The following is a 25,104-nucleotide window of genomic DNA, read 5'->3' as shown; positions in this document are numbered from 1 at the left end:
ATATCACACTCATTTATCATAGCATTATAATAGGTGTTGTTATGTTGAGATTTAGCTCAGTGGTGCTGCTACCTGCCTTGCAAGGGCAAGGTCCTGAGTTCAATCCCCAGTACCAAAAAACACGAAAACATGTTGTTATCCAGTATATCCAGTAAAGCAAATTCTTACACTTTGTTCTTTTTTAAAAAAAAAAAAAAGCTATCCTTCATCCTTTTGTCTCCTTATAAATATTTTTTGAAAACTTGAATCTGTTTTCCAAGTTACACATATAGCACACACACACACACACACACACTCAAGGTTTTTGTTTTTGTGTGTGTGTGCTGGGGATCTAACTCAGGACCTTGTGGTTGCAAGGCAGGCAGCGGCACCACTGAGCTAAATCCCCAGCCCTCTCACGGTTTTTTATTAAGATTGTATTCATTGAATCTATAAAAGTTTGCAAAGAATTGACTATTTTAAAATACTGAGTCTCTCCATCTGAGAATAGCATACACCGCTTCATTTATTTTAGCATTTTGGATTCTTCTTAATAATGTTTTTGAGTATTTTTCAGGTAAACCAATTTTTTAAAAAAACTATTAAGTGAGTGATACTCCAGGCAACATGGGGACATGGCAAAATCATAAAGATGGGCACCATCGAGCATGTTCCCAGAATGTAATTATTGTGCCCCCAGCTGTTCTGGTATCAAAGAGACTTGAAGCTGAACCCTCCTGGCATGCCCACTTCCTTGGCCATCGTACTTAAGCCTAGTAAGTATATAGTGAAGTCAACATGACAAACACAATCTCATCCCATAGTGCTTGCTCACTGCCAGGAAACCAACCATCCAACCCATGCCAACAGGCTTAGGACAGGGCAGACAGTGTTTCACCTCACTGTATAAAGCTGCAGTTTTCACAAGTAGATTCTTGAGGTCGCTCCCACTAGAAAAGTCTTGTACATATTCATTGTAGAATATTTAGAAATTGCCAACAAGTAGAAAAACGTTGTACAAAAACACTTACATTCCTATTATTCAGAGATAATCAATCACTGGTCATATTTTGCTGCATTTTCTTTCAGCTTGTTTCTCTACACAGTTTGTCCTTGCTTATTTTGTTTAAACAAGCTTGAAATCATTCTGAGTGTAGAATTCTGTGTTCAGTCTTCCTTGCTTAATATTAAAACAGAAGCCTTCTTTCGGTGACTCCAAACTCTTCAGAAGCATCGCAGCCAGAAGCTCTGTAAGCTGAGTGGCTGGCCTATTAACCAGGAGGCGCTTGTGACTTAACGCTGGGGTATCTAGCATGCAGGGAGTATCTCTGGCCACTAACTAGCTCTGTGCCTAGAAGCAGGATCCAGACTCACAGACAGCAAAGAGTTTGGGAGATATTCGATAGCAGGAATTGGCACTTATAACTGTGGCTGATTGGACAGGTGTTCCTTGAGCACGAACTACTGCCAGACACTCATGTAAATGCTTCAGGCTTATTAACTCGATCCTCACAACCTTCTCAGCTAGTTTCAGATATTTTCCTTACTCCATGGATACAGAGCCTGAAACACAGAAAGGTTACATGACTAGGCCGAGGTCACTCAGCATGCCCCAGCGAGGCACTGGGCTCCAGGACCCTGTGCTTATACCCCTCAGGATGCTGTGCGTCCTCTTGTGGTTCCTTCCTCTTGACCTCTTCCTTCTGTAATGAGATGTAGGGGATCCATCCGTGGAGTCCCCAGGACAGGCCCAAGCCCTCTGTGTCCCAGGTGGGTGGCCAGGGAAAAATCCCACACCTCTCTAATCTTCAGTTTCTTCATCAGTGAAATGGGAAGAAGGTCTCATGAAGATAAAAGAGGCCATGAAAGGAAAATGGTCTGTGAACTTGAAAGTGCTGGATCTCCCCAGATGGTCTGAGTACATGAACTCTAGGGCTGGGGGAGGAAGGTGTCTCCCTCCTGGTCACTCAACTCCAGCTGTTCCAGGACCCCAGGCCTTCCCACCTTGCCCTGGCTGATTCTCTCAGACCAGCAGGCTGGGGCTACTTGGTGTGATGGGCTGTCCTTGCTGGTGACTCAGAAGGGTGGCTGCTCACCCATGATCCCATGGGCAGAGGGGCCAGTACTCCAGCAGTAACCATGGCCTGGAGTTTCAAAGAGCCCTCCTAGGATGTCACTTGGTAAAGGGACCAAGGGTGGTAGAGCAAGTAGGTCTGGCAGGGGCCAGAAACAGTGAGGGCAATAGAGAAGAGAAAGGACACTTTTCTTTTTATGCTCCTGGTGACACAAATGACCCTTAAGTCTAGCGTGCCCTTGTTTCCCAAGACCCTGGCCTGACACTGAGTCCCTGATGCTCTGAGATGTAAAGGTAAAGTCGCTTGCCCAAGTCACATGGCAAGAGAGAAGGAGAACTGGGACTTGAATCCCGGTCGCTGTGGAGGTGCCAAGAAGTGAGGATACCACAGTGTTTAAAACCAAGACAAGTAACTTCTCCTCCTGGGGCACCCATGTCCCCACTCGGTTCTCTTCCTCTAGGAGAAATGTGCCTCTACCCTGAACAACTGTCCCTGGGGGGCAACAATAATTAATAATAATTGTGGCTTTCTTTTATTGAGCAGTTACCACATGCCTGGCACTGTTATAAGTACCTGACATGTGTGATCTCATATATTACTCAAAGCAATCCTGTACGGTAGTGCTATTATAGGCTCATTTTACACTTGAGAGAAGTGAAGCACTGGGAAGTTGAGCAACATGTTCAAGGTCACACAGGGAAGCTAGATGATGAACCCCGACAGCCAGGTGAGAACAGCTTGGGCTCTGGGGTCACAGTAAGCCAAGGGCCAGCCCTGGTCTGCTCCATTTTGCTGTGTGGCCTTGGACATGTTGCTTTACCACTCTAAGCCTCCCAGCATGCAGTGTAGAATGGAGGTGATAACGGCCCCCACTCTGCAGGGAGAGGTGAGGATTAAGGGAGGTGACAAATACAAGGGCTTGAGAAACAGCTCCTTAATCCTTTCTTAACTCTCTGTCTTGTTCATGTGTTGTTATGAGGATTAAGTAAAACAGAGTCTAAAGTACTGAGTCAAGTTTCTCTGCCAGTGTGACCATGGGCCAGCTATCTACATTCTCTGGGCTTTCTTTCCTCATACTTAAAATGGGCACATAGCCATTATTGCCTCCTAGGGTTATTGCAAGGTTAGTACATCCGAAGGGCTTAGGAGGCACCTAACATTCAATAATCACTAGCTACTTCTGTCTTGAAATTATCAGTAACTGCACAATGCATGCAAGTCCTTAGGGTCATGGGCTGATTTCACTGCAGCTCTGCCTTAGGCTTCTGTCCTGGGCCTGTGACATGTTTCAGAACCTCCATACCCTGCCTCTGTGTTGTAGAAGGTAGAGTTCAGGGCTCCCATGACTCTGGCCTCTGGGAGAGCTGTCTCTATGAGATTTCAGGAAAATGCCAGCCTTTGGCCTTTTCAGACGGCCACCAGGGGACCCATCCATCTGGATGTTGTCGATGTCTTTAGGCATAGTCAGGATGAAATTCTGTCCACTCACAAGAGGAGCTCCCTTTGGAAGTGGTTTCAGGACAGGACTAAGCATGTGTCTGCAAACAGGACAAAGAAGACCATGACATGAGCCTTCTTTCCCTTTTTGCCTTAACTGCCAGATTCCATCTCACATAGAATGATTTGCTCACTGAGGGCAGGGCAGTGTGAGTGTGGGCATTGAAGCCAGATAAATTCAGACCTCCACCCCTGTGCTCATTGCTGTGCCACTTCAAGCAAGTGGCTTCATCCCTTTGAGCCTGTTTTGTCCTCTGTCAAAACAGAGGAGTGGGAACCCTGTGAGTTCTGCCTTCTGCTGGCTGTAAGAATTCGGCAACAATACTCACCTGGCAGGGGAGATACCATGATCACAAGAATTCGGCAACACCTTTCTCTTCTGAGCTTTGGTGTCCTCTCCTGCAAAATGGGACCTGTGTCCTTGACCACACTGTCAGACTGTGATAAGGACTCCAAGGGTGCAGCCTAGTGCTCCCTATGTGGTTGGCAGTTTGTAACTGGCAACTGAAAAATGATGCTTTTGCAGGTGAAGACCCAGGAGGTTTGGGAATCGAGATTTTCTAGGCAGGTTTACAAAAAAATCAGAGTCTTCCTGTAGCAAGTTTACAGCCAAGCTCTGTGGTTTGTCCCTAGCCTGGATTCTTAGTTCTTGAGGTGTGGGGAGGGGCTGGGCCCACACCCTGGAGTATGGGATCGTTCTACTCCATCTCCGAAGTGGTCTCCCCACCCCAGCTCCTTCTGTGCTCTTTCCACATGTTGCACCTGGCTGCTGCTCCGAGCTGTGATCCTGCCAGGTCCCACCACATGGAGCAGTGCCAGGGAGCTGCCAGGCCCTTCCACTGCCCACTGATTGTGGAGGCTCCCTGGATATTGCACAGTCAAGAGGCAGCACATGCACCCAGCAACCCCTGAAGCCCAAGTGTGAGGGGCTGTGCCAAAGGAAGGTGGCCTGGTTTGTGTATTGCTAGATGCCGTGTGTGTGTGTGTGTGTGTGTGTGTGTGTGTGTGTGTACATTAAGTCCAGGAGCAGCTGAGACTGGAGACTAGTGTCCAGGCCCAAATACACTCATCCCCTGTGCCCTGGCACTCAGGCTGACTATCTTCTGTTACTCTGGGGAACCGAGTTTAGAGAATGAGGCTCAATGAGAGACAGGCCTGGGTTCAAATCCCAACTCTTCTTAGTAGTGGAAGAGCCTGAGGCAAGGAACTGCACCTCTCTGAGGTTCCATGTCCTTGGCTGGAAAGGAGAATGGTAGAAGCTCTCTCCTTTGGTGTGACATGACTGAACCTCTTGGAAGAAGGGAGACTCAGATGCCAGCCATGGTCACAGAGACTCATGCGCAGCCAATGCACAGAGCCCCCCAGTCCTTCCCTTTCCTTCTTACTCTCAGCCCCAGGGCCCTCTCTGCAGACAGAGGGTCAACACTGTTCCAACTGGTCATGCTTGGGAACTAGGTTGGTGGAGAAACCAACAGGGCCTCATGTCCCAGGAGACCAGCTTGACACCCATGCAACAGACAGGGGAGGATGTTTGGCATTTCTCCTGGCCTTGAGCATGCTCAGGGTGCATGAACTTCATGCCACAAGCTGCTCTTGGGGCCAGAAGGGACTTGGTGGATGACCACCCTGGAAGATAAACTTCCGGAGATGGGTAATTTAAGGAGCCCTGCCACTGCAGGCCTCCCTGGGAACCCCACACCTGGTTTATGCACCTCCTGGGACAGGGGTCTTCCTCCCTCCCAAAGCCACCCACCCCACCTTTGTGGAGCAGCTTTGTTTTCCTTCTCCAGTGCAGTACTCAGAGCCAAAGCAACTTCTAGAATGATCTAATCATCATGTGCTGGAGCAGCAAGCCTCTCCTTTGCTCTGAAGCTGTATTTCTGTTTTGCTTGTTTTCTTTTCCCTATGTATAGCACCTTGATCATACCAGGGTCCAGGGTGGGCTTTATCAACTAAAACTCATCCCTTCACCTCTCTTCACCTCTCCTCACCTCATTCCTTCCCTCCCTCTCTCCCTCCCTTTCTTCTGTCTTTCCTGCCTTCTTTCTTGTCTTCTCCCAGATCAGAGCAACGCATCTGTGCATTTTACCCAAATATGTATGGAGCAGCCCTGCATGGGCACTGGGGGCTCGTAGATGAATGAGTCTGTATCCAGAACTTTCCATGTGGCAGTGGAGAGGACAGAAAGGTAACAGCGTAGACACCAGTGGCACTACCCTGAGGGTTTAATCAAGGGACAAGACAAAGTACAGAGGGACCTCAGAGGGGTGAGCAAGCACTGCATATGCCCAAATATAAGGCAACCCCAAAAAAGATTGAGGGCCACCCTCATTCTCCCCACAAGAAGACACACAATAAAGTTGAATAATATAAACTTTATAAGGTAGAGATAAAATAATCAGATGTCTATTTGTAATATTTATTACCCTAGACATCCATATTTAAAACTGTTTTTATATAAAATACAAATGGAAAGACGGCTTTTGTCCACTTTCAAACTTTAAGAAACTGTTTGATTCAAATTCTCTGTGTGGCTTCGACACAAATGTCCCCATCATGAGAGAGTGGCAGCCTTTTTTCTCAGAGCATGTCCCAGTCACAGGGATCTAGATTCTAAAAAGCAGCCCTTGAAATCCATACATCAGGCCCTCACTGGACTGGCCTCTCTGCCACAGCTGGATCACACCAGGACTTCATGGGAGAAAGTGAGCATTTGTCACCTTCATAACATGGCGCCTCACTGGGTATTCTGAAGGCGACCTTGAAAAGGCCTGTGTGCAACAGCCTGGTACCCTTCAGGTCACAGAGTCCTGTTTGCTCTCCATTGCGCTGGATAAAATTCCCCAGCCTCCTTCTGGAGCAGTATTAACCTCTGGGTGTGTCCCAGACTCACCTGGACAGCAGGTGCCTCAGCTAATGGACCTTTCCCACCAGATCATGGAGGTTAAAAATTAAGTCACTGAGAGGGCATCTGTAATGCATGAAATTAGTAATTCAAATACGAGGCACCACGGCAGACATGCAGACATGTGATCATTCTGGGTGTGGCTTCCCAGAGGTGGAGCCCTGAACTGACCTTGAAGAAGGAGAGACTTCTGCAACCAACACACACTCTAGGCAGAGGGCACCAGGGAAACCAAAGCCAGAGGCTGTCTCCTGGATACTCCCTCTGTATTCACACAGCTCCAGGCTGACCTTGCAGCTTCCCAGCTGGGAGATCTTGGGCACCTCGCCTCCATTCTCTCTGAGCCTCAATTTCCCTATCTGGGAAGGGGAGGTAATAACACATTTCATAAGGGCTTAAGGGATACAAAAGGATGGCAATTTCAGTAAGAAAAAAAAAATGGTCTGGAATTGGGGCTCCTTGAGCAAGTCTTTGGTCCTCTTGGACCTCAGGGTTTCAGTCTGTAAAACAGAGCTCAAGGAAGGCATAGACTAGAAGCCCACCCCCACCCCCCACACACACGTGTGGCAGGGCACCCACACAGGACAGGAGCTCAGAAAAGACCTCAGGGGCGAATGAATAAATGAATGAATGAATGAATGAATAAACGAGAAATGCCTCTTTGCCCTCTGCAGGAGCGCTGGCGACCTCTTCCCATGGGTAGTTCCTTCCTTTCCAACAGGTGGAGTTTACACCCCCCACCCCAGATGCTTCCTAAAGCCCCCAAACAATGCCACTCGTCTTATTTTTTTCTTCCTGGGTTTGATCACTGTGTTATATGACCTTAATTGTTTGTCATTTCTCTCTCCACTACTAGCATGCCCTTTCCATGACAGTGGAGACCTTGTCTGTATCTACCGGACTCAGCTCAGTGCCTGACACATAGCGTGTGCTCCAGAAACATTTTAATGAAAGACTGTGAATTAATAAATATGGGTGCCCTCCTCCCAGTCTTGCATGCAGCGTAGAGAGTAGAAAAGTCCCCAACCCCAGGGCACCTTAGCTGGATTGTCCTCAACCCCTACACTGCCCCTGTGACCTTCTGCCTGTGTGCACGTCTCCGGCCCCACCCCACTTGTATCGCCCCCGGAGCTGGGCCATAGCCCGAGGCGGCCTGGCTCCTGGAAGAGGCCTTGACACACAGTAGGCTTCTCGAGTTATGGGTCTGAGTAAAAGGCCAGCAGACCGACGAGCCTGGCATAGACCGTACCCAATTGCCGCGCGCGCCTTTCAGGCCCGGGCGCGGGAGCAGGAGGGCGGGAGGCCGGGCCGAACCTCTCCCGCCGCCCGGTGCAAACTTTCAAAAGATGCGGCGGCCGCTGCAGCCCCGCCCCTACACGGTTGGAGGCGGTGGAGGCGGGGGCGGAGCCGGCGGGCCCGGGCCGGTGGCTCCGCCTCCTCCTCTGGCAGCTGCCGCCGCCGCCGCCGCCGCCGCCGCCGCCTCCCTCCCGGCGCCCGCCCAGCTGCCGCCCGCCGGCTCGCCCGTGCAGCGGCAATGCCCGGGAGCCCGGCTCCGGCCCCGGCCCCGGTCCCCAGCCCGCCGAGGAATTAGCCTCCGCGCACCGCGAGCGCGCCGCACAGACCTCGCACCCGAAGCAAGGATGGGCAACACGGTGCACAGGACCTTGCCAGGTACGCCGCAGAACCCTGCTTGAGAGGCGGGCGCCGGGCTTCTCCTCTCCTCCGGGCACCGGCAGGGTGACTCCCGGGGAACCACCCCACACCCCTCGGAGCCCTCGGCCCTCACCGCGCTGGAGTCTAGTGCCTCCGGCTGCCCGGCTCCGTGCGCCCACCCCACAGCTGGGCTTTGCGCTCCGGGAGGCGGGTACCGAGTCCGGGTTACCTTGGGGACCCCCGTCCTCGTTCTCTTGGCTTTGGGCAGATGCCCGAAAGAGCCGCTGGGGCGATGCCGCCTGCCCCCTCGCCTTTGTTGCAGCCCGAGGGCGCTGACTGACTAACCTGGGGCAACCCGGGAGTGACTGGAGCCAGGCTCGCCCGGGTTCCGACGGTCAGGGACCGCGGGCGGTGCGGAGGCTGCAGCTGCTGACGGTGGGGGAGGTGTTCGCAGGGGTCCTCCAGTTTGCAGCCTGCTACAGCCTCCGCGGCACATGCTCCCTTGCCTTGGCCACGTTCCCCCGCGAACCCCTGCGGCGCCCCCCTCTGGTGTGCGCTCAACTAGGGGGTCCTTAGCCTCATTGGAGTCGGAGCTGCAGAGCGCGTCGCCCCCTACCTAGCCTACCTAGCTAAAAGCACCCTAGAATTTCCGGGACCCGAGTAAGGGGATCCAGAATGGTGGGGTGGGGGAGTTGGGGGTGAGAGTGAGAAAATACCTGGTAATTGCGGGAACTCGGGAGGCTGTGGGCCCAGTACTTTGCATACCCGAGCACCGGCATGTGCGGTATGCAGAGAAGCTGACCACAGAGGCAGGCATCCCCCGTTTAACACGTGAAGAACTTGAAGCTAGAGAAGGGGAAACGACTCACCCAAGGTCTCACAGTTACCAGTGGTAGCATCTGAATGGGGCTGATCTGTCTACCTGTCCCCCACCCCCAGGGCTCTAAGTCTTTAAAAGAAATAGTTTGGGTTAAAGGCTGGACATTTATAGCATCCTTAGAGCAAAAGGCGAGTTCGGGGTGTGTGTATATGTATGTGTGTGTAAAGTATAAAAGCACAGCTCAGGTGAGAAGCAAGTCAGCTGTGGGTCAAATTCAGTGTGAGGTTTTGGCAGAGGGAATAATAACCCCATATCAGCTCGAATATTCCCTCATACCCCTTTCTTCTGGGCATTATCTGCAGTTATCAAAAACTACTTATCCCCCCCCCCCCCGGAGGGAACTGCAATACATGGTGCTGAGCCTGGAGTCCCAGGGATGGCTATGGAAAAGGAGCACACTCCTTCCACCAAATAAGCCTCTGGGCAACTTCAGGGCAACTGCTCTGCAACTTTCTAATTCTGACAGGCGGAGTCACCAGCCAGTCAGTGGCAGACATAGGATTGGAACTCAGGTCTGCTTACTGGAGGGTGGCCTCTACTTCCTGTGCAGTGGCTATGGCAGGGCTGCGGGGACCCAGCCTACCCACCAGGAAGGATTCAGGAGGCTGCTGGAGGTGGTAGCAGATGTCCCAGCCACAAAAGACACTGGCTAGAAACACCGCCACATGGGCTCCTTTATTCAATTTCTTAATTAAGACATGTTTATGCTATTCTTGTAAAAAAAAAAAAAAACACAAAAAAACCCAAAAAACACTTCTGCCACCTGTGGGCCAGCTTGGAGTGACTGAAGGGACAGACACACTCCTGGGAGGCCACATAGAGCTGAGAATTCCTGCAGTGTCTGTCCCATCTGGCCCTCTCTGTGGACTGGTGTCCTAGGCTGAGGGTCCAGGAGTAAGGCTGACTACCCATGCTGCATCTTTGAGGGGGAGAGCCTATCCTCCATGAGGCTTGAGGCTTGCATTCATTTGAGGAAGGGGACAGGATGGGAATTCCTGAGTCACATCAGGTAGTGGGTGGCAAAAACACAAGGGAGCTGTTCTTGGTTTTCTAATCTACCTACTGTTAGTTTCTTGCACACACTGCACTATTTTCCATACATCTGTGCTCAGCAGGTGATGCCCCTTACAGCACCTGGAATGTCCTTTGTTAGCTAGTCTGTTTCTCCAAAGCCAGTTCGGAGGTCACTTTTTCCAGAAAGCCCTCCCCGATCACTCACAGTCCCATCCTTTTGCTCCACAACCTGGATCCCTCTGCTTGTTCATCTGACCCCAGTACATTATCATCTCCAGGACTCTCCTTAGGGTTCCCCAAGGACAGAACCCATGTCTTGATCATCTTGCATCCCTGGATGCCCATGCCAGAGCCTAGTGCCTGGCAGGGGCTTAAAACCTGGTGCTGGAGCTCAGATAGTGCCTGAATTTTCAACTGAAAGAACACTTGGCTCAGCCTTGCCCTGAAGAATCCTTGAGCTTTCATTCTCAGGAAAAGGACACATGCGTGGGGTTCTTTCTAAGGGACTTGAAATAGAGAACTGGCATTTGCCGAGCACCTGGATTCCATGCCAGGCTTTCTGCATATGTGGCTTCGTTTACATGCCAAGCACGAGTCTCCTTAAGGCTCCTGCACTTGCTGGTCCCTGAGCCTGGAACATTCTTCCCCCAGCCCCTACATGGCTTCGCCGTTGCCTCCTTTGGGTCTCTGTTCCGATGCACTGCCTGCCAGTTGCCCCTACTGCCATACCTCCCCTCCCCCTTCACTCTGCTTCATGTTTCTCCCTAGTATGTTCTACATGCTGTCTGTGTGGCTAGCTGCTTATTCTCTGGCTCCTCGGGTAGATTTTTGTCTTTTTTTCACTGCTATATGTTGAGTGGAGCAGAGGCTAATACATAGTAAAGGTTCAGTAAATAGATATAGAATAAATGGATTGAATTCTCCCAACAGTCCTACAAGGTAAGAATTATCTTCCCCATTTTATGAATGAGAAACCAAGGCCCAGAGAGGTAAAAGGATTTGTTGCAGCCCACATGGCTCATCCAGTTGGCAGAGCCAGGATTAAAATCCAGGTTTATAGAGCTCCAGAGTTCTGCATTCCTCCCCCAACATGCAGTATCCTCCCAGCCGTGATAAACATTTACTGGATGTCTCACTGTGCACATGCTATGCTACAGTGTGTAATAAGGAAATGCCAAGGTGACGGAAGTTCCTTCGTGATGGATGACAGGGAAGCCCCTTAGCAGCTCTCACAAAGTGCATTAGCTTATTCCGATGAATGTGCCCTTTACACAGGAGTGCTTAGGGCTCTACCTGGGGCTTTGCGTCTGCTAAGCTCCTCCTATGTGCTTCACCTGTTCTCTTTCCAGTTGCAGTTCAGCTCTGCAAAGTGGGGCGCCACTCTCTTCCATTTTACAGATGAGGAGACTGAGACATAGAGAGGTAAACACACTGGCCCCAACTCACAGGGGTAGTAGCAAAGTTGGGATTTAGAAGACTGCCTGTTTCTGAATACCACACAGTCCTTTACTCGCCACTCCATTAGCCTCCACCTGGGTTTGCAAGGGGAAAATAAAAGTATAAACAGGTTGGGGGCAGCATTCCAGGATGAGGCAGTCAGTCTCTCCCCAGTCCATTCTAACTCCTTCCCTGTGTGCCTCCAGGCTTCACTCGGAGTTAGGGCTGGAGAAGAGACTCAATTTAAACTGCAAGTTGGGTTTAATCATTAAGTTGGTCCGCGCTTGACCAAGCCAGTGGCTTTTTACTGTTAGCTCAGTCCTCAGGCATCCTGGAGCTTTGGGGTGAGGAAAGTAGGTTGGCCTTGCTCTGCTATGGGCATCCCAGAGCAGGCCAGAGCAATACCCACATTATCTATATTCACTTCACATTAATATCCATGTATAGCATGAAAAAATGTTCAACATCACTGGTCATTCGAGAGATGCAAATGAAAACAACGCTGAGATTCCACTTCACTCCTGAAAGAATGGCTGCTATCATGAAATCAACCAATAACAAATGCTGGCAGGGCTGTGGGGAAAGAGGAACCCTGCTGCACTGCTGGTGGGAGTGTAGACTGGTGCAAGCACTGTGGAAATCGGTATGGAGATACCTCAAAGAACTAGGACTGGAAGTCCCATTTGACCCAGCTATTCCACTGCTGGGGATCTTCCCCAAAGAATTAAAAGGATCATACCACAGTGATGTATGTGCGCCTATGTTTATAGCAGCACAGTTTGTAATAGCTAAAACTTGGAAACAGCCCAAATGCCCATCAACTGGAGACTGGATAAAGAAAATGTGGTTTTTTTATAAAATGGAGTACTACTCAGCCATAAAAAATGAGAAATGAGAGACATTTATAGCTAAGTGGATGCACATTGAGGCGATACTCTTAAGTGAAATAAATAGGACACACATGTGTAAATACCGAATAGTTTCTCTAGTGTGAGAAACTGAAAGCGTAAATAAGGACTAAATGTATAATAGGTCATGTGAAATAGGAAGAAAAGGGGCAAAGGGGAAGGAAGTGGGAGGGCTAGGGGAAAGGATAGAAGGGAATGGGATTAATATGAGAAAATGGAAAAATAGGAACAAAATCTTTGTAAATAGGGAGGACTGGAGGGGTTGAAGGGAGGGCTGGGAAAGGGTGAAAAAATAAGAACCAAGAGAGACTATGTAAAGGTGCAAATTTCCAATGCTGAATGTCATTATATTGTATACCTAAAATGTACCAATGATTAGAATGAATAATTGATAATGTAAAATAGGAAGAAAAGGTCCAAAGGGGTAGGGGTAGTGGGAGGGACAGGGGAAAGGAAAGAAGGGAAAGGAAAAAATGATGAGAAATGGAAAAAATGGAAATAAAGTCTTCGTAAATAGGGAAGGGTGGAGGGCGTGAAGGGAGGGCTGGGAATGGGGAAAAAATAAGAACCAAGATGCATTACATAAAGGTACAATTCCCAATGAGAAAAAAAATCCATGTATAGGAGCTATATTTGCCCCATTTTACAGGGCAGCAAATGAAGGTCCCAAGGTCAAGGACGAGGGTACCCAAGGTGTAAGGAGGAGAACCAGTCTTCCAAATTTAGGTGGATGGTGTGCAAATGCTGCATCCAGAGTGGGGATGCATTTGCACCTACTCAGTGTACCCCCTGAAGAACCCCTTTCTCTTTAGGACCTAGGTGAGGAGTCCTGTGGCTGCTGAGCCTCGTGGCCAGATCTGCTGCTGCCTGGCTGCCCGTCTGAGCCATGGCAATAATGCTGCCAGGTCCACTGGCTTCCCTGCCTACGTTAGCCCTTGGGAAGTCAGCAGCCTTGGTCACCTCCATGCAGCAATGACAGTGGCTACCCAGAGAGCCAATGAGTGACACTCCCCTTTCTCCTTTCACCCCTCTACCTCTTTCACCCAGCCCCAATTCAGAGGTAAGTTGAGCTTTCTTTGACTTACCCCTGGCCATTAAGAATTACTTCTAGAGATGAGCTGAGACTCTCAAAGTGATAGTGGTTCTTCCACCAGCCCTAGAGCCTACCGGGCTGTCAACCATAGTCAAGGTCTGGCTAGCCAAGGCTCCTAGTGGTGGTCTGCAAGGATGCCAAGGGCTGGGGCTTGGACAGGGCGGTAGGAGCAGCCCATCAGGAAGTAGGAAGAGGGAATGGGGTCTGGCCAGTGTGTAGGGAGCGTGGAAAAGTTGCTGGAAGTAACTAGGCTTCCTGTCTTTACCCTCTTGTGGTTGCCTCCTCTGCTTCCTTCTCTCTCGCTTTCCCTGGCTGTAGGAGTCAGGGAAGGCTTCCTGTAGGAAGGAACATCTGAAGGAACTGCAACTGGGTGCTTGCCCTGCCTGGTGTCTTTACGTGGCTTGGTCACCCCGTGGCACCAGCCTTGTGGGAGCCTGAGGTGTCCTGGCACGGGGCGCAGGCGTGCGGCTGGCCCCCGATGGAAGAGGGCAATGGGCCCTCATGGAGTGGGCCGAGCAGCTGGTCCTCTCACTGGCAAACATAGGTTCTGCGACCCTGTCCCAGAGAGGGAGAGGTCAGCACCCAACTCCCCAAACAAGGCATGGTCACCAAAGTGCTCTGTCTACTGTGGCTCATCCCCAGGGTAGGAAAAATCTTTAATAAAATAGAAAAAATTAGTGTACTCACGTAAGGTAATTTTGCTTCAGTTGTGCATGTGTGTGTGATGCGAGTGTGACAATAGTGGTCCCCTCAGTGGGGCACAGTGATGAGAACTGGGAGGCACGGGACTAGGGCGGGGAGAGAGTGGGTGTCAGAGCCTGGAGCGGAGTCCTTGGAGTCAGGCCACCCCTTCCCATGGGTGTGACCAGTGTCTCCCCCATGAACCAGGGAGGACAGGGGCTGCTCCCTCAAGGTGGTGAGAATTGAGCGGACAAGAGTGTCAGCACCATGCCCAGGATGGCACTGCCATAGTTACTGTTTCTGCCAGGGAAAGAGAGCCCCTGGTGGGTCCTGTCCCTGGGAGCTCTATTGGGCCTGGCTGACAGATGACAGTGAGCCTGGACCCCAGAGGGTGGAGTGGGGGGCATCCTATTCTTGAGCATCCTGGGTTTCGTGAGCCCCCTCCTGGGCACCGCCTTCTGATGAACAGACTGCCAATCTGCAGTGCATATCATTCCTGTGTCGACCAACCTCAGCCGGTGAACACAGTCTGGGTTTAGAAAGTCAAGTTCGAGAGGGAGTGACCAGCAGGGACACTCAGTTACAGTAAGTGGTGGAGGGAGATGCAGGGCAGGCTCCGTTGAAGAGGTGCTCTGTCTGGCGGAGACAGTTCCATGGCCAAAGGGCTGAGGGAGGGAGAGCAGGGCCTGTGGGGTCCTGCAGCATTCTGGGGTCCCAGGGCAAATGAGGATGGCAGGAGGGACTTAGGTGGTGTGTGGTCCGGTGAGGATCTGGGGTCTGCACCCCCTCGGGGATAATGCGATGCTGCCTCTGCTGGGGCTGCGGCATCCTGGCTGCTTTGTGGGTGCCTGGAGCAGGCTGCTTAAGGCGCCTCACAGAAGAGCTGAGGTAGCTGGGCCCCTCTTGTAGACCAAAGGGCTTTCTGTAGTCAGTGGTACTCTCTGAAGTCTTAAAATAGAAGCCCAAAGGCTGGGCACGTGGTCAGAGCTTGAAGCAGAGCTAGGACGCTGTGCTGCCCCCTGCAGGTAGCAGCACTCACCTGAGCAGGTGCAGGTGGGCAGAGCTTCCACCCCTTGCCCCAGCCCAAGCCCTTTACTTGCTTTATCCTGCTGAAATCCTCAGGACTAGGCTTCCAGAGGTCTTCTCCCCATGTCACAGGTGAGGAAACTAAGGCTCAGGGTGGTGAGGAGACCTGCCCTGTATCAGGCAGCCTGGGAGTAGCAGAATTGAAAGGTATTCCAGGCCCCTGCAGCTGAGTCCCTTCCCTTCCGTCACACTGGCCAATGCCCTTGGTGCCTGTTGGGTCTCCTCTTCTGATTACTGCTGCCCTGTCTTTATCCCCACCACCACAAGATGCACCTTCTGGAAAATGTCCACCCTGCCGCCCCTAGCCCACCTCACCCCAGGCCTATAGATTCATTAGCTACAAGGTCGATGTGTCCTCTGGGAACCAGAGAAGCCTCGGTTTCTCCTGCAGAGAGTGGTTAATGATGTTACCTCTCAGGCATGCAAAGCATCTGGCAGGTGGAAGCTGCTCACATGGGGTGGCACCTGTTAGAGTTATGTGCTCACTAGTGTACCTGCTCCATGCTGAGCCCTGGGTCAGGCACTCCTGAGGGAGACACACAAAGAATGAAAACAACCACCAACTGGTATCATGCAGCTCATCTGTGCCAGACACTGTTTAAGAAGATGTACTCATTTAACCCTTGGGACAGGGCCTATAAGATAGCTATTATTAGTCCCGTACAACTGGTGAGAGAACGGAGGCACAGAGAGGAAAAGTAAGTTCCCCAAGGGCACACAGCCCAGCACTCCAACGTGATTCCTCCTAGAGGGGAGGAACGAATGAATGTTCGTGTGGAAGGAAGACTGCCAGGTAGAGGTGAGGGGGTCAGGTGGGGGGGGCACACCCCATCTGCAGTGGAAGCCTTCACAGTATCTAGCAGAAATCTGTGAGCATTCAGAAATCCTGGCAGATTAACTTTAGCTGCTCCCCCAGGTCCTCAGTTGCTTGACCCACATCCCACCTCAAGGCAGGGGTGTGGCACTCTCCAGATGGCATGTGGGCACACCGTGAGGGACAGATCTTCAACCCTCCTGCTAAGCAGGTCAGGAAGGGCTGATGTCCTGAGGGCTTTCTGGACAGCAGAGTGAGGGCTGCGTTATCCTCAGGGGAGCAAAGAATCCCCAAGACATAGGGACTGCAGAGGCCGGAAAGCTGCCTGTGGACTTGATGGGGAAGGGCACTGAGCCATGGCAAGTGTGTGGACATCTCATAGAGGTGTGACTTCAGTTCAGCCGAAGGAAGAAGGTGCTAATGGTGAGAACTGTTTAAAAGCGGGGAAGGGGGAGGGAGTACTTGTCACCAGGGTGGTACTGGTGTTTAGCCCAGCTGGGTTTGACATGGTTGTTTCAGAGGCCACTGAGCAGCCAATGGGACCTGGATAATTGTCTGTTAAGGAGCCTCTGGGTCTCCTGGGAAATGCTGTCCAGTGCTCATCTGCTGAATTCCTGCAGAGCTCCTCCCAGTCTTTCATTTATACTTCTGCCAATTCTGCATGGTGAGGGAGTAGCCCTCATTTTAGAGATCAGGACACTGAGGCATAGAATGAGGAAGCTACCTGCCTCAGCCTGGGTCCCTTCCCTCCTCCTGACCCCCCAGCCTGAGCCACAGGTGTACCAGCAGGTATTTCCAACAGCTGCCCTTGGAGGGCCCCATTCCTTCTCCTCCCATTCTATTCCTGGGATTCAGAGTGACTCAGAGCTGGCCTCCTGCCTCACCTCTGCTTGGCAGGGGAAAGTTCTTTAATGAGTAAGCCATTTGGGGAACTGGGTGGGCTGGGGGATCTTGGGCTGCATTGGCGCTTGGCAGAATGCCCACAGCTATTACAAAGTGTATTTTGTTTGCATCCTCAACATCACACTTTGTTTTTATCACAGTGATATCCCTGGGGCACGTGTTTTCTTTCCTCATGCCCCAAGGATGATAGATTTATGAGATGGAGGGGCACACACCCAGTGTCTCCAAGGGCGGCTCCTCTGGGTAACTTTCCACTCCAGATAGCGGGTCTTCAGTCCTCACATCAGCTTCCTGTCCCTCAAGGTTCTGGGCCGTTCAAGGGCGGGAGATGGCAGAGTGGAATTTGCAGTGTCCTGGATATGGCGTAGAACTCCCTCTCCACAGACAGGGTGGTCTGGGGGCTCTAATGCCAGGACCAGTATACTTCAAATCACCTTGTCCCACCTACCATTTAGGGGATCAGGACACTGAGGACCAGAACCTTGCACAGGCTCACACAGTAATTATACACTAGGTCAGGCCTAGGATCCTAAGAGAGGTAGGGGCATGAGCACTGGTTTTGAAAGCTGTCCCAAGTTCACATCCCAGTTCTATCATCTCTAAGCTGTGTGACCCTAGGCAAATCTCTTTACGTCTCTGGGCCTCCATTTTTCCATCTTTAGGATAAGGATGATGATGGCATCTCCTTCCTTCATGGGCTTGTGATGATGAATACATAGGAGATTCCACAAAAAGTCTGAGCCCAGCAGAAGGTGAAGACTCCAAAAGCGGCCATGACTTTTCTTCTTTGGAGCCAAGGAGTCTGTGCTCCCTAAACTGGTGCAGAGAGGAGTGGACATTAGGACCGGATTGTCCTGCTGAATTGCATGTCTTATCCCCCGGAGACAGATTGTTAACGTAACTGCTGGTGCAGTAGGGAAGCAATTCCATATCATGGCCAAGAGCACGCATGGGCTTTGGATTCAGATGTGACTGTGCCCTTTGCCTGCACCATGACCTTGGGCCACCACTCCCCACTGGGCACAATGTTCTTGTCTGTAAAATGGGCTCGCAGGGCTCTAGAGAGGCCCGAGGGAGCCAAGGACTCTCAGGTCATCTGAGCTCAGGTCTGTGGGGTAGAGATCCTCTCCGGGGCCCAGAGTTTGTGTCTGCCAGTGTCCATCCTTGCACCTCCTGGGGAGGGCAGAGGTCCTCACAGGTGGCCCTTGGGTGTCCTGGTCTACACTTAGCTGTTTTCATGGGCACTGTGGGCATCTGCAGCACGGTGAGGGAGGGGAGAGCAGGGCGTAGCGTAGTGGCATCGATTAGAGGCACTCATCGGTCCCTCTAGGGGGCCTCAGAGCCAAAGAGAGCAGGAAGGGAAACAGCTGTGTGCCCAGCCCTGTGCTCTGTTCCTTCCCTGCTGGAATGCCTTTTACACTTTGCCCAAAGCAGCCATAGCATTTTTGTCCCAGCCCTGGGAGCCAGGTTGGCAAGGGCTCAGATGCCAGCTTCCTGGCTGTTTGGCCCCGGCAGCTCTCCCAACCACTCTGAGTCTTCCTTCTTCACTAGCAGGGGGCCTGAGCAACCACCTCCTCCAGCACTGTCAGGAAGAGGATGGAGGTCTTGAGGGCTCCCTAGGAGATCTGCCTCTCCCATCACACCCCACCCCTGGTTCTTTTTCAGACCTCAGCGACACTTGGCACTGGGGCTCCATCCCCCTGCCCTGTGATCAGTCACTCGCTTTCCTTTTTTAGATGCTTTGCTTATTGTTCATCCCGAGTTCCACCAAACTGTGGCCTTTTCAAAGCTCAAAACAAGCTGATTGATGACATCTACTGCCACCCCTGCCCACCCCGGGAGGCCTTCCTTCCTGCACCCTAGCCAGGCCATGGCTCACCCTCTCTCCCAGCAGGCAGCTTCAGTGGCTTGCACATAGCCTAGCTTTTTGTCTTTCCACCCTGTGCTGGGCTCGGGGCAGACATTTCCTGAGCAGGCACTGAGGGCAGGACAGGCCAGGACTGTGCCGGCCATTGGAAATACCATTTGAGGGGCTGGGGATTTACCTCAGTAGTTCCACTGCCTGCCCTGCAAGCACAAGGACCCGGGTTTGATCCCTCCAGTACCAAAAAAAAAAAAAAAAAAAAAAAGATAATGCCCACTTGCAAAGGATGGGATACAAGCCTGCTGTGGGCATTGGATTGATGGAAGTAACATTTGAAACCTGGATTGCTTTTCTTACTCCTGCTATTCTGGGTCATTTTGACAGACAGGCAGGGAAAAAGTAAGGCCCAGGGTTTGAATCTCATTCTTCAGAGAGATGGATCCACAGGGCTTTCTTCCCAGCCCCAAATCCATCAGCAGCCCCCAGAGCTTTCTTGGGGACTTTGAGCTCCTCTGCTGAGCCTTTATACCCTTTGTGATGCTGACCACGGCTCCATCTCCACCTTACCCATCCCTTCTGCCTTGTCCCTTCTGCAGTTTACCAGTGCTGAGCTCATTCTCAGCTCCAGGGCTCCGCTGGTGCTGGTTGCCCTGCCTGAAATACAGCTCCTGTTCTTGATCAGCCCTTCTGCTGAACGGCTCCTCTGACCACTGCCTGCAGTCCGGGTCTGTGTGTCCATCCCCGCTGTCATCTCCCAGCTCCAGAGCAGGGACTGTGTGACTCGTTGGCATGTGTGTCTGCCCCCGCAGCCAGCACGGGCCCTGGCATGGTCAGAACAGATGCTGTATAACTGTCAGCCGAGGAGGAAGTGAGGCATTGAAGAAGGAATGAGGGACATTCCCGACACCCTCACACCACGGGGGCCTAACCATGGGAGCTGGCGCCTGTGAGATTGAAGTTCCCGGGGTCCCTTTATCAAGAAGAGACCTTGGCCAAGGGGCCCAGCAGAGGGTTGGAGCCGGCTTGGAGGGGACACTGGGATGACCTCACCCTCTGAGAACTCTCACATCAGAGCCGCTTGGGGCCACTTAGGCCTGGATGGGGTGGGCTTCCCCAACCAGCGGCAGGCTGTGACCTCCAGCCTCCCATGACCCCCATTCACCTCCAGGTGTTGGCGGGCCGGCTGTTTGCAAAGGGGAGGGGAGGGGAGCTGGGGCCTCCAGCGTGGGCTGGCCCTCTTCCTCTGGGGTGCTGCTGGCCAGGCCTCTGCGACAGAGAACAAAGTCCCAGCGGCCAGCGTCAGTCCCCTGGGCTCCTGTCACTGTGTGCTTGGCAGCAGTGAGGGAGGGCTGGTTATTTGTTTTCTAACCCACTTCAAACCCAGCAATGGAAAGGGCTCCTTGTAGTCAGAGGACACCCATAACCTTGGCCTTGCTCTGGTGAGAAGGTTGCTTTTTCCCTCTCTCTGAAGCACATGCTCACACACACACACTCACACTCACACCCCACGCTGCTTCCTACTGCCGACAGTACTTGCTTGCGTTTGGCACTTGGGCAAATGTCACTTCAGCTACAGATGTGTTGTTCAAGGTCTGCAGTCCACAGATGCATGTTGTAAGGGTCAAGGAGAGCCCGAAGTGGAATGTCAGGTTGGGTGTTTCCAGGCAGACAGGCTGCCCGGCTCTCACTGCTAGTAACAAGGTCCACCCCACCTCTGACCTAAAGGTTACACACAGCTGCACAGGACTGAGGTGTGGGCAAGGACCGTTGCAGAGCCTCAGTTTCCACTTCTCAAAAAGGAAGAAGGTAAGGCAGGGGATTTAGCTCAGTGGCGCTGTGCCTGCCCCTGGCAAGCGCAAGGTCCTAAGTTCGATCCCTGGTAAAAAAGAAGGAAGAGGTAAAAACTACTCTGTAGGGTTGTCCCAAAGGTGAAACCCCATAAACAAAGGCATTCCCTGGCACATAATAGGAGCCCTGTGAAAAGTGTTAAAAGGACAGGGCAGAAGAGATGTTTCCCCCGGTGAACATTCCCTTTCCCCGTAGAGAGGAACCTGCTGAAAGTCGCAGCCAGAACGCCATCTGCTGAATGCCAGAGCGCAGGATGCCTGGGTGTCTGCAGCCAGAGCAGCCGGAGTGTGTGCTTCCTGCTCTCCTCCTGGCAGTAAATGCTATTTCCTTGAGCTCTTTTTAGATCAAAGGAAGAGCTGGGCTGGAGAGATGAGTGAGGACTACAGCACGCATTTGGGACGCTGCTGGCATGGCTTAAAAATAGGGCTCTGTCCTTGAACGCCACACAGAAGCAACTCAGGGTTTTCGAAGGGCCTGTCCGGCCAAGGTCATGAGCCTTTGGGGAGAAACCTTTCAGAATATGTCTCCCCTGCACCACTGGGAGGCATCTGTGACCCAGAAGCAAACCTTTCCAAGTCAAGGCCTCAATAAGGTGGCTAAAGGGAGACCAAACGTTTAATGAGCACCTAAATGTGCCACGCGCTGTGTCTGGTGAACTTGCCTTGTGTCATCCTCACAACGAATAGAGGTGATTTTTACCAGTTTTCTAGGTGTGCCTGAGGCCCAGCGAAGTTAAGCACAGACTTCAGGATCACAGAGCCAATGAATAACAAAACCCAAAGTTAAGCCCAGGTCTGTCTGACTCCAAGCTCATGCTCTTAGCAATGAAAATCTTCAAGAGATGGAGGTGAGGGGCTTATTTGTTGGCTGGATTTTGATGAAGTTTATTGAACATCTACTATGTGCCAGGACTTCTGCTGGGATCTTTCTGTGATCTCATTGCCCCTGCCAATGGCTGAGATGGGTGTCTAAGGTCACACACCATTTACAGATGACAAAACTGCAGCCTTGGGAAGTGACTTGTTCAAGGGCCTTCATACAAATTAGTAGCAAAGCACAGATCTTAGGTTGACCTATCTTCCAGAAAGATTTGCCTAGGGCTGGCCATGGCTACACTGATGTTGCAATGACGGATTCCCTACCACCCTAACCATCCTAAGCCACACCTCACCCACCCTGAGAACCTCCGAACATGTGTTCAGAGTTCTCTTGACTAAATGCTGTAGAGAGCCTCCTGGACTGGGTTCGGCTAGAGCAGCCCTGGTTACCATGAGGGCTGGGCAAGGACTGTCTCCTCCTCCTCTGAACCAGAAGGGGAGCTGCAGAGGACTCCACCATGTCCCCAACTCACAGAAACCTCCCTGCCCTGTTTGTACATCCCCCTGGACCCAGGGTCTGGCTGAAATCAGAGGCGCACTCCCTAGCTACTACCAACACCCTCCCCAAGCTGGTGGGGGCCTTGGCATTTTCGGGGAGGATGGGGACATGTAGTTTGTCCCTAATGTGGTTTGGGGCTTCTTCCTGGCAGAACACCCTCTCCCCAGAGACGCTGTCCATTTGAATCTGGTCTGGACACCAGCAGCTGAGGACCTCTGACCCCATAGATACAGCCCTTTGGGGAGGGGTACCATGGGGACATTTGGACTCCTGATGGACTATTCTGCAGCCATGGAAGGGCCACAGTGAAGGCGTGGAGCCAAGTGGGGAAGTGCTGGGTATGTCGGGTTCGAGAGGAAAGGGCAACATACAAAATGGGCTGTGCGCTCTGATTACAAGAAAGTTAGAAAAAATATTTAGTGCTACTTAGTCCTTCAGGACTTAGGGAAGGATGTCAGGACTGGGAAAAGAGCACTGATTTGGGCTCAGGGGGAGCTGAGTTCACATCTCGGGGCTGTTCTTGCAACTGTGTGAAGTGTCATTGCTGCCTAGAGCCTTGTTTCCTCCTGGAAAATGGGGTCAGTAATTCTGCAGGTGAGAGCTCGTGTTGAGAATAAGCTGCAGTCATATTGGAAAATTTCCAGCACAGGTCCTGAGGTATCATAAGTTCTGTATCATATGGTGCTGTCCTGGGTCAGGGCTGAGACAACAGGTTGCAATTAAAAGTGCAATTCGAGTCAGGTGTGAGCATGGGAAGATGCAGGTGGGCAGTTTTCTCTTCTTTCCTAAACTTTCTATAATGTGGCTGTCATTTATTGCAGCAACTTCAGTGATGCAGTTGAGGTTTCCTGCTGACATCTCTAAACCAGGCCACTCTGTCGGTCCCCTGGAGTCCACCTCCATATTTTTCTGTTCCCTGTATGAACAAACCTCTTTCCCTGAACCCAGCTAAAAGCAGATGTGGGTATGCAGTTTGGAGATCGCTTATTGTTGTTCTTTATTTTCAGCATCTCTGATTTGTGTAAATAGCACATCGTCTTAGAACGGTTTCACTCTGGTTTTCTTTATCACATGTCAGGGCTCTGGCCTCAGAGAGGGGAAAATAAGAGTGTTTATCCCTCATTCCCTGGAGGAAGTTGGATCATGTAATCAAGATTGAACAAATATGTAAACTTTGCCAGTGACTTGGCTGCATTTTATCCTAACATATAGTTGGGTTTGCAGGACACTTCCCCTTCCAGTAACAAAGCAGTATATCTCCTGGAGCAGCCCACCTTCACTGAAATTGTTGGACTGCTCCAGGGAAACATCTGCTTGGAATTCCCAAACTGTTTTGTAAAGGAACTCAGGTGGAGAGATAACATTGGGTGGGTGGGGGGACCAGTTTAGGGGAGGGGAGATAAAAATAATCAAATCAGCCTTTTGATCGTGGTATCGTGTTTTGTTTTCTGGAGGCTTGGCCAGTGGAAGGGGACCTTGGTCTATGAGCACTGGAGGAAGCTATAGCTGAGAGGTTGGGTGGCTTGGACAGGGCCATGGTGTGTGAAGGACACGGGCCTCTGATGTCCCCACTCAGCCTCTGCCAATGGTGTGCACTGGGTAGCCTACTTGAGTTTTGTCCTTCTGAAACAGCGCCCCTTCCTCTTAGCCTCTGGTTCCGGAGATGGCCTGCAGCCTACTTCTGAGCCTGCCCCTCCATTGCAGGCAGCCTTGGCCTGGTGGGGTCCTGATCTGTGGGGAGCCCTTTCATAGCCCCCTCTGCCCTTTGCTGTGTGGCTAAGCCCCTCGGCTTGGCATTCAAGGCCTTCCCTCTGGACCGAGGAGCGTCTGCAGCACCCTTGGCCCTCACCGCTGCAAGACAGTGACACCCGGCCTCAAGGCCCTCTGCCACAGCTGCCCTATAGTCCCGTAGGCTTGACTCAGCGACCAGTGTCCTTGTCTGGCCCTCCCCAGCTGTCCGCTCTGCACACAGTTGTCTGAGCAGTCACACTTCTCTGCTCCGAAGCTTCAGCAGTCATTTCCCGTTCAGAGTGAAGCAGTTGAAGAGCTAGCGAAGAACTCTAGGGTCCCCTCACTCTCCTCCCCCACTCATTTCCAGAGTTCTGCTCCCCTGCTGACACCACTCTGGCTCCACTGGCTTCCTTGTCCTATTAGCACAGTCCTCCCTCAGGGCCTTTGCACCTGCTGTTCCCCCTGCCTGGAATGCTCTTCCCCCCCAATACCTTCATGGCTCACTCTCACCTCTTTTAGGTCTCTGTTCAAACATCACCCATCAGAGAGGCCCTCTGAAAATCCCAAGATAACATCCTCTCTCTGCCCCCTCACTGGTACATTTCTGTCAGTAATGCACCTCACTGGGGTACAGAGCAGGCTTATTTATTATGGGACTTTTCCCACTGGAATGTCAGCTCCATCCTTGTGGAAGCCTTGTCTGTCTGGGGAATTGCTGTCTCCCAGTGTCTACCGTGTTGTCTGGCACTTACTGGACACTCACTTAATAGTTGTTAAATGACTGAATGACAGAAACCTTTAAGTTCTTTTCTAAAGTGGGGCCTTGGCTTTGTTCCTTGCACTTTGTCTTCTGTGGGGCAGTGGCTTCTGCTTGAAGAGGGGGCTCCCAGCTTCCCTTCAAGGTTCCCCAGCTCAGTGACCAGGGCTCCCTTCTCCATGGGCTGGGGAGGAGCCAGGGCATTTTCTCCATCCTGGCCCCCATGAGCCTCAGTGTTCAGCGAACCCACCGCCTCCACCCGAGTGCCAAAGCGCAGTGTGGGCTGTGGCCTGTGTGGGAGGAGGGTCCCTGCTGTGACTTCCCATTCTCCAAGGCTGCCACTCTCGCTGCACACCGTGGGCTGCCTTTGAGCTGGACCTTGGTGCTGCAGTGAGACTCAGCCTGTGGTAATCACCCACCTGCCACCACCCGGGCCTGCCCCTGGGAGGGGGAGGTGACTACTCCCACTCACTACAGAGCCACCTGGGGCCCTGACCAATAGCCAGAGCCTTTGAAAGGAGACCACCCTAGATCCTAGAACAGAATTTCCTTAGAAACAAACTCCAAAGGCGTGTGTTCCAGAAAAGCCAACGTGCTCCCAA

The 25,104-nt window shown here is 51.9% G+C and overlaps 1 protein-coding gene across 1 annotated transcript in view; it reads left to right on the top strand.

Annotated features, from left to right (window-relative positions):
• The first annotated feature begins 7,916 nt into the window (after positions 1–7,916).
• The window catches only part of Neurl1b (neuralized E3 ubiquitin protein ligase 1B), a 38,273-nt gene continuing 21,085 nt past the window's right edge, over positions 7,917–25,104 (top strand). Inside the window, exon 1 of the mRNA XM_004836376.4 lies at positions 7,917–8,127. Within this exon, the coding sequence (XP_004836433.2) occupies positions 8,097–8,127 (31 nt within the window). The 5' untranslated portion in view covers positions 7,917–8,096. The remainder of the gene's footprint in view (positions 8,128–25,104) is intronic.

This window comes from Heterocephalus glaber, unplaced genomic scaffold (genome assembly GCF_053883595.1).
Source record: "Heterocephalus glaber isolate CG9 unplaced genomic scaffold, H.glaber_assembly_v1.0 deba00001606, whole genome shotgun sequence".
Taxonomy (NCBI): Eukaryota; Metazoa; Chordata; class Mammalia; order Rodentia; family Bathyergidae; genus Heterocephalus; species Heterocephalus glaber.
This window is presented reverse-complemented; position numbering and strand designations above follow the sequence as displayed.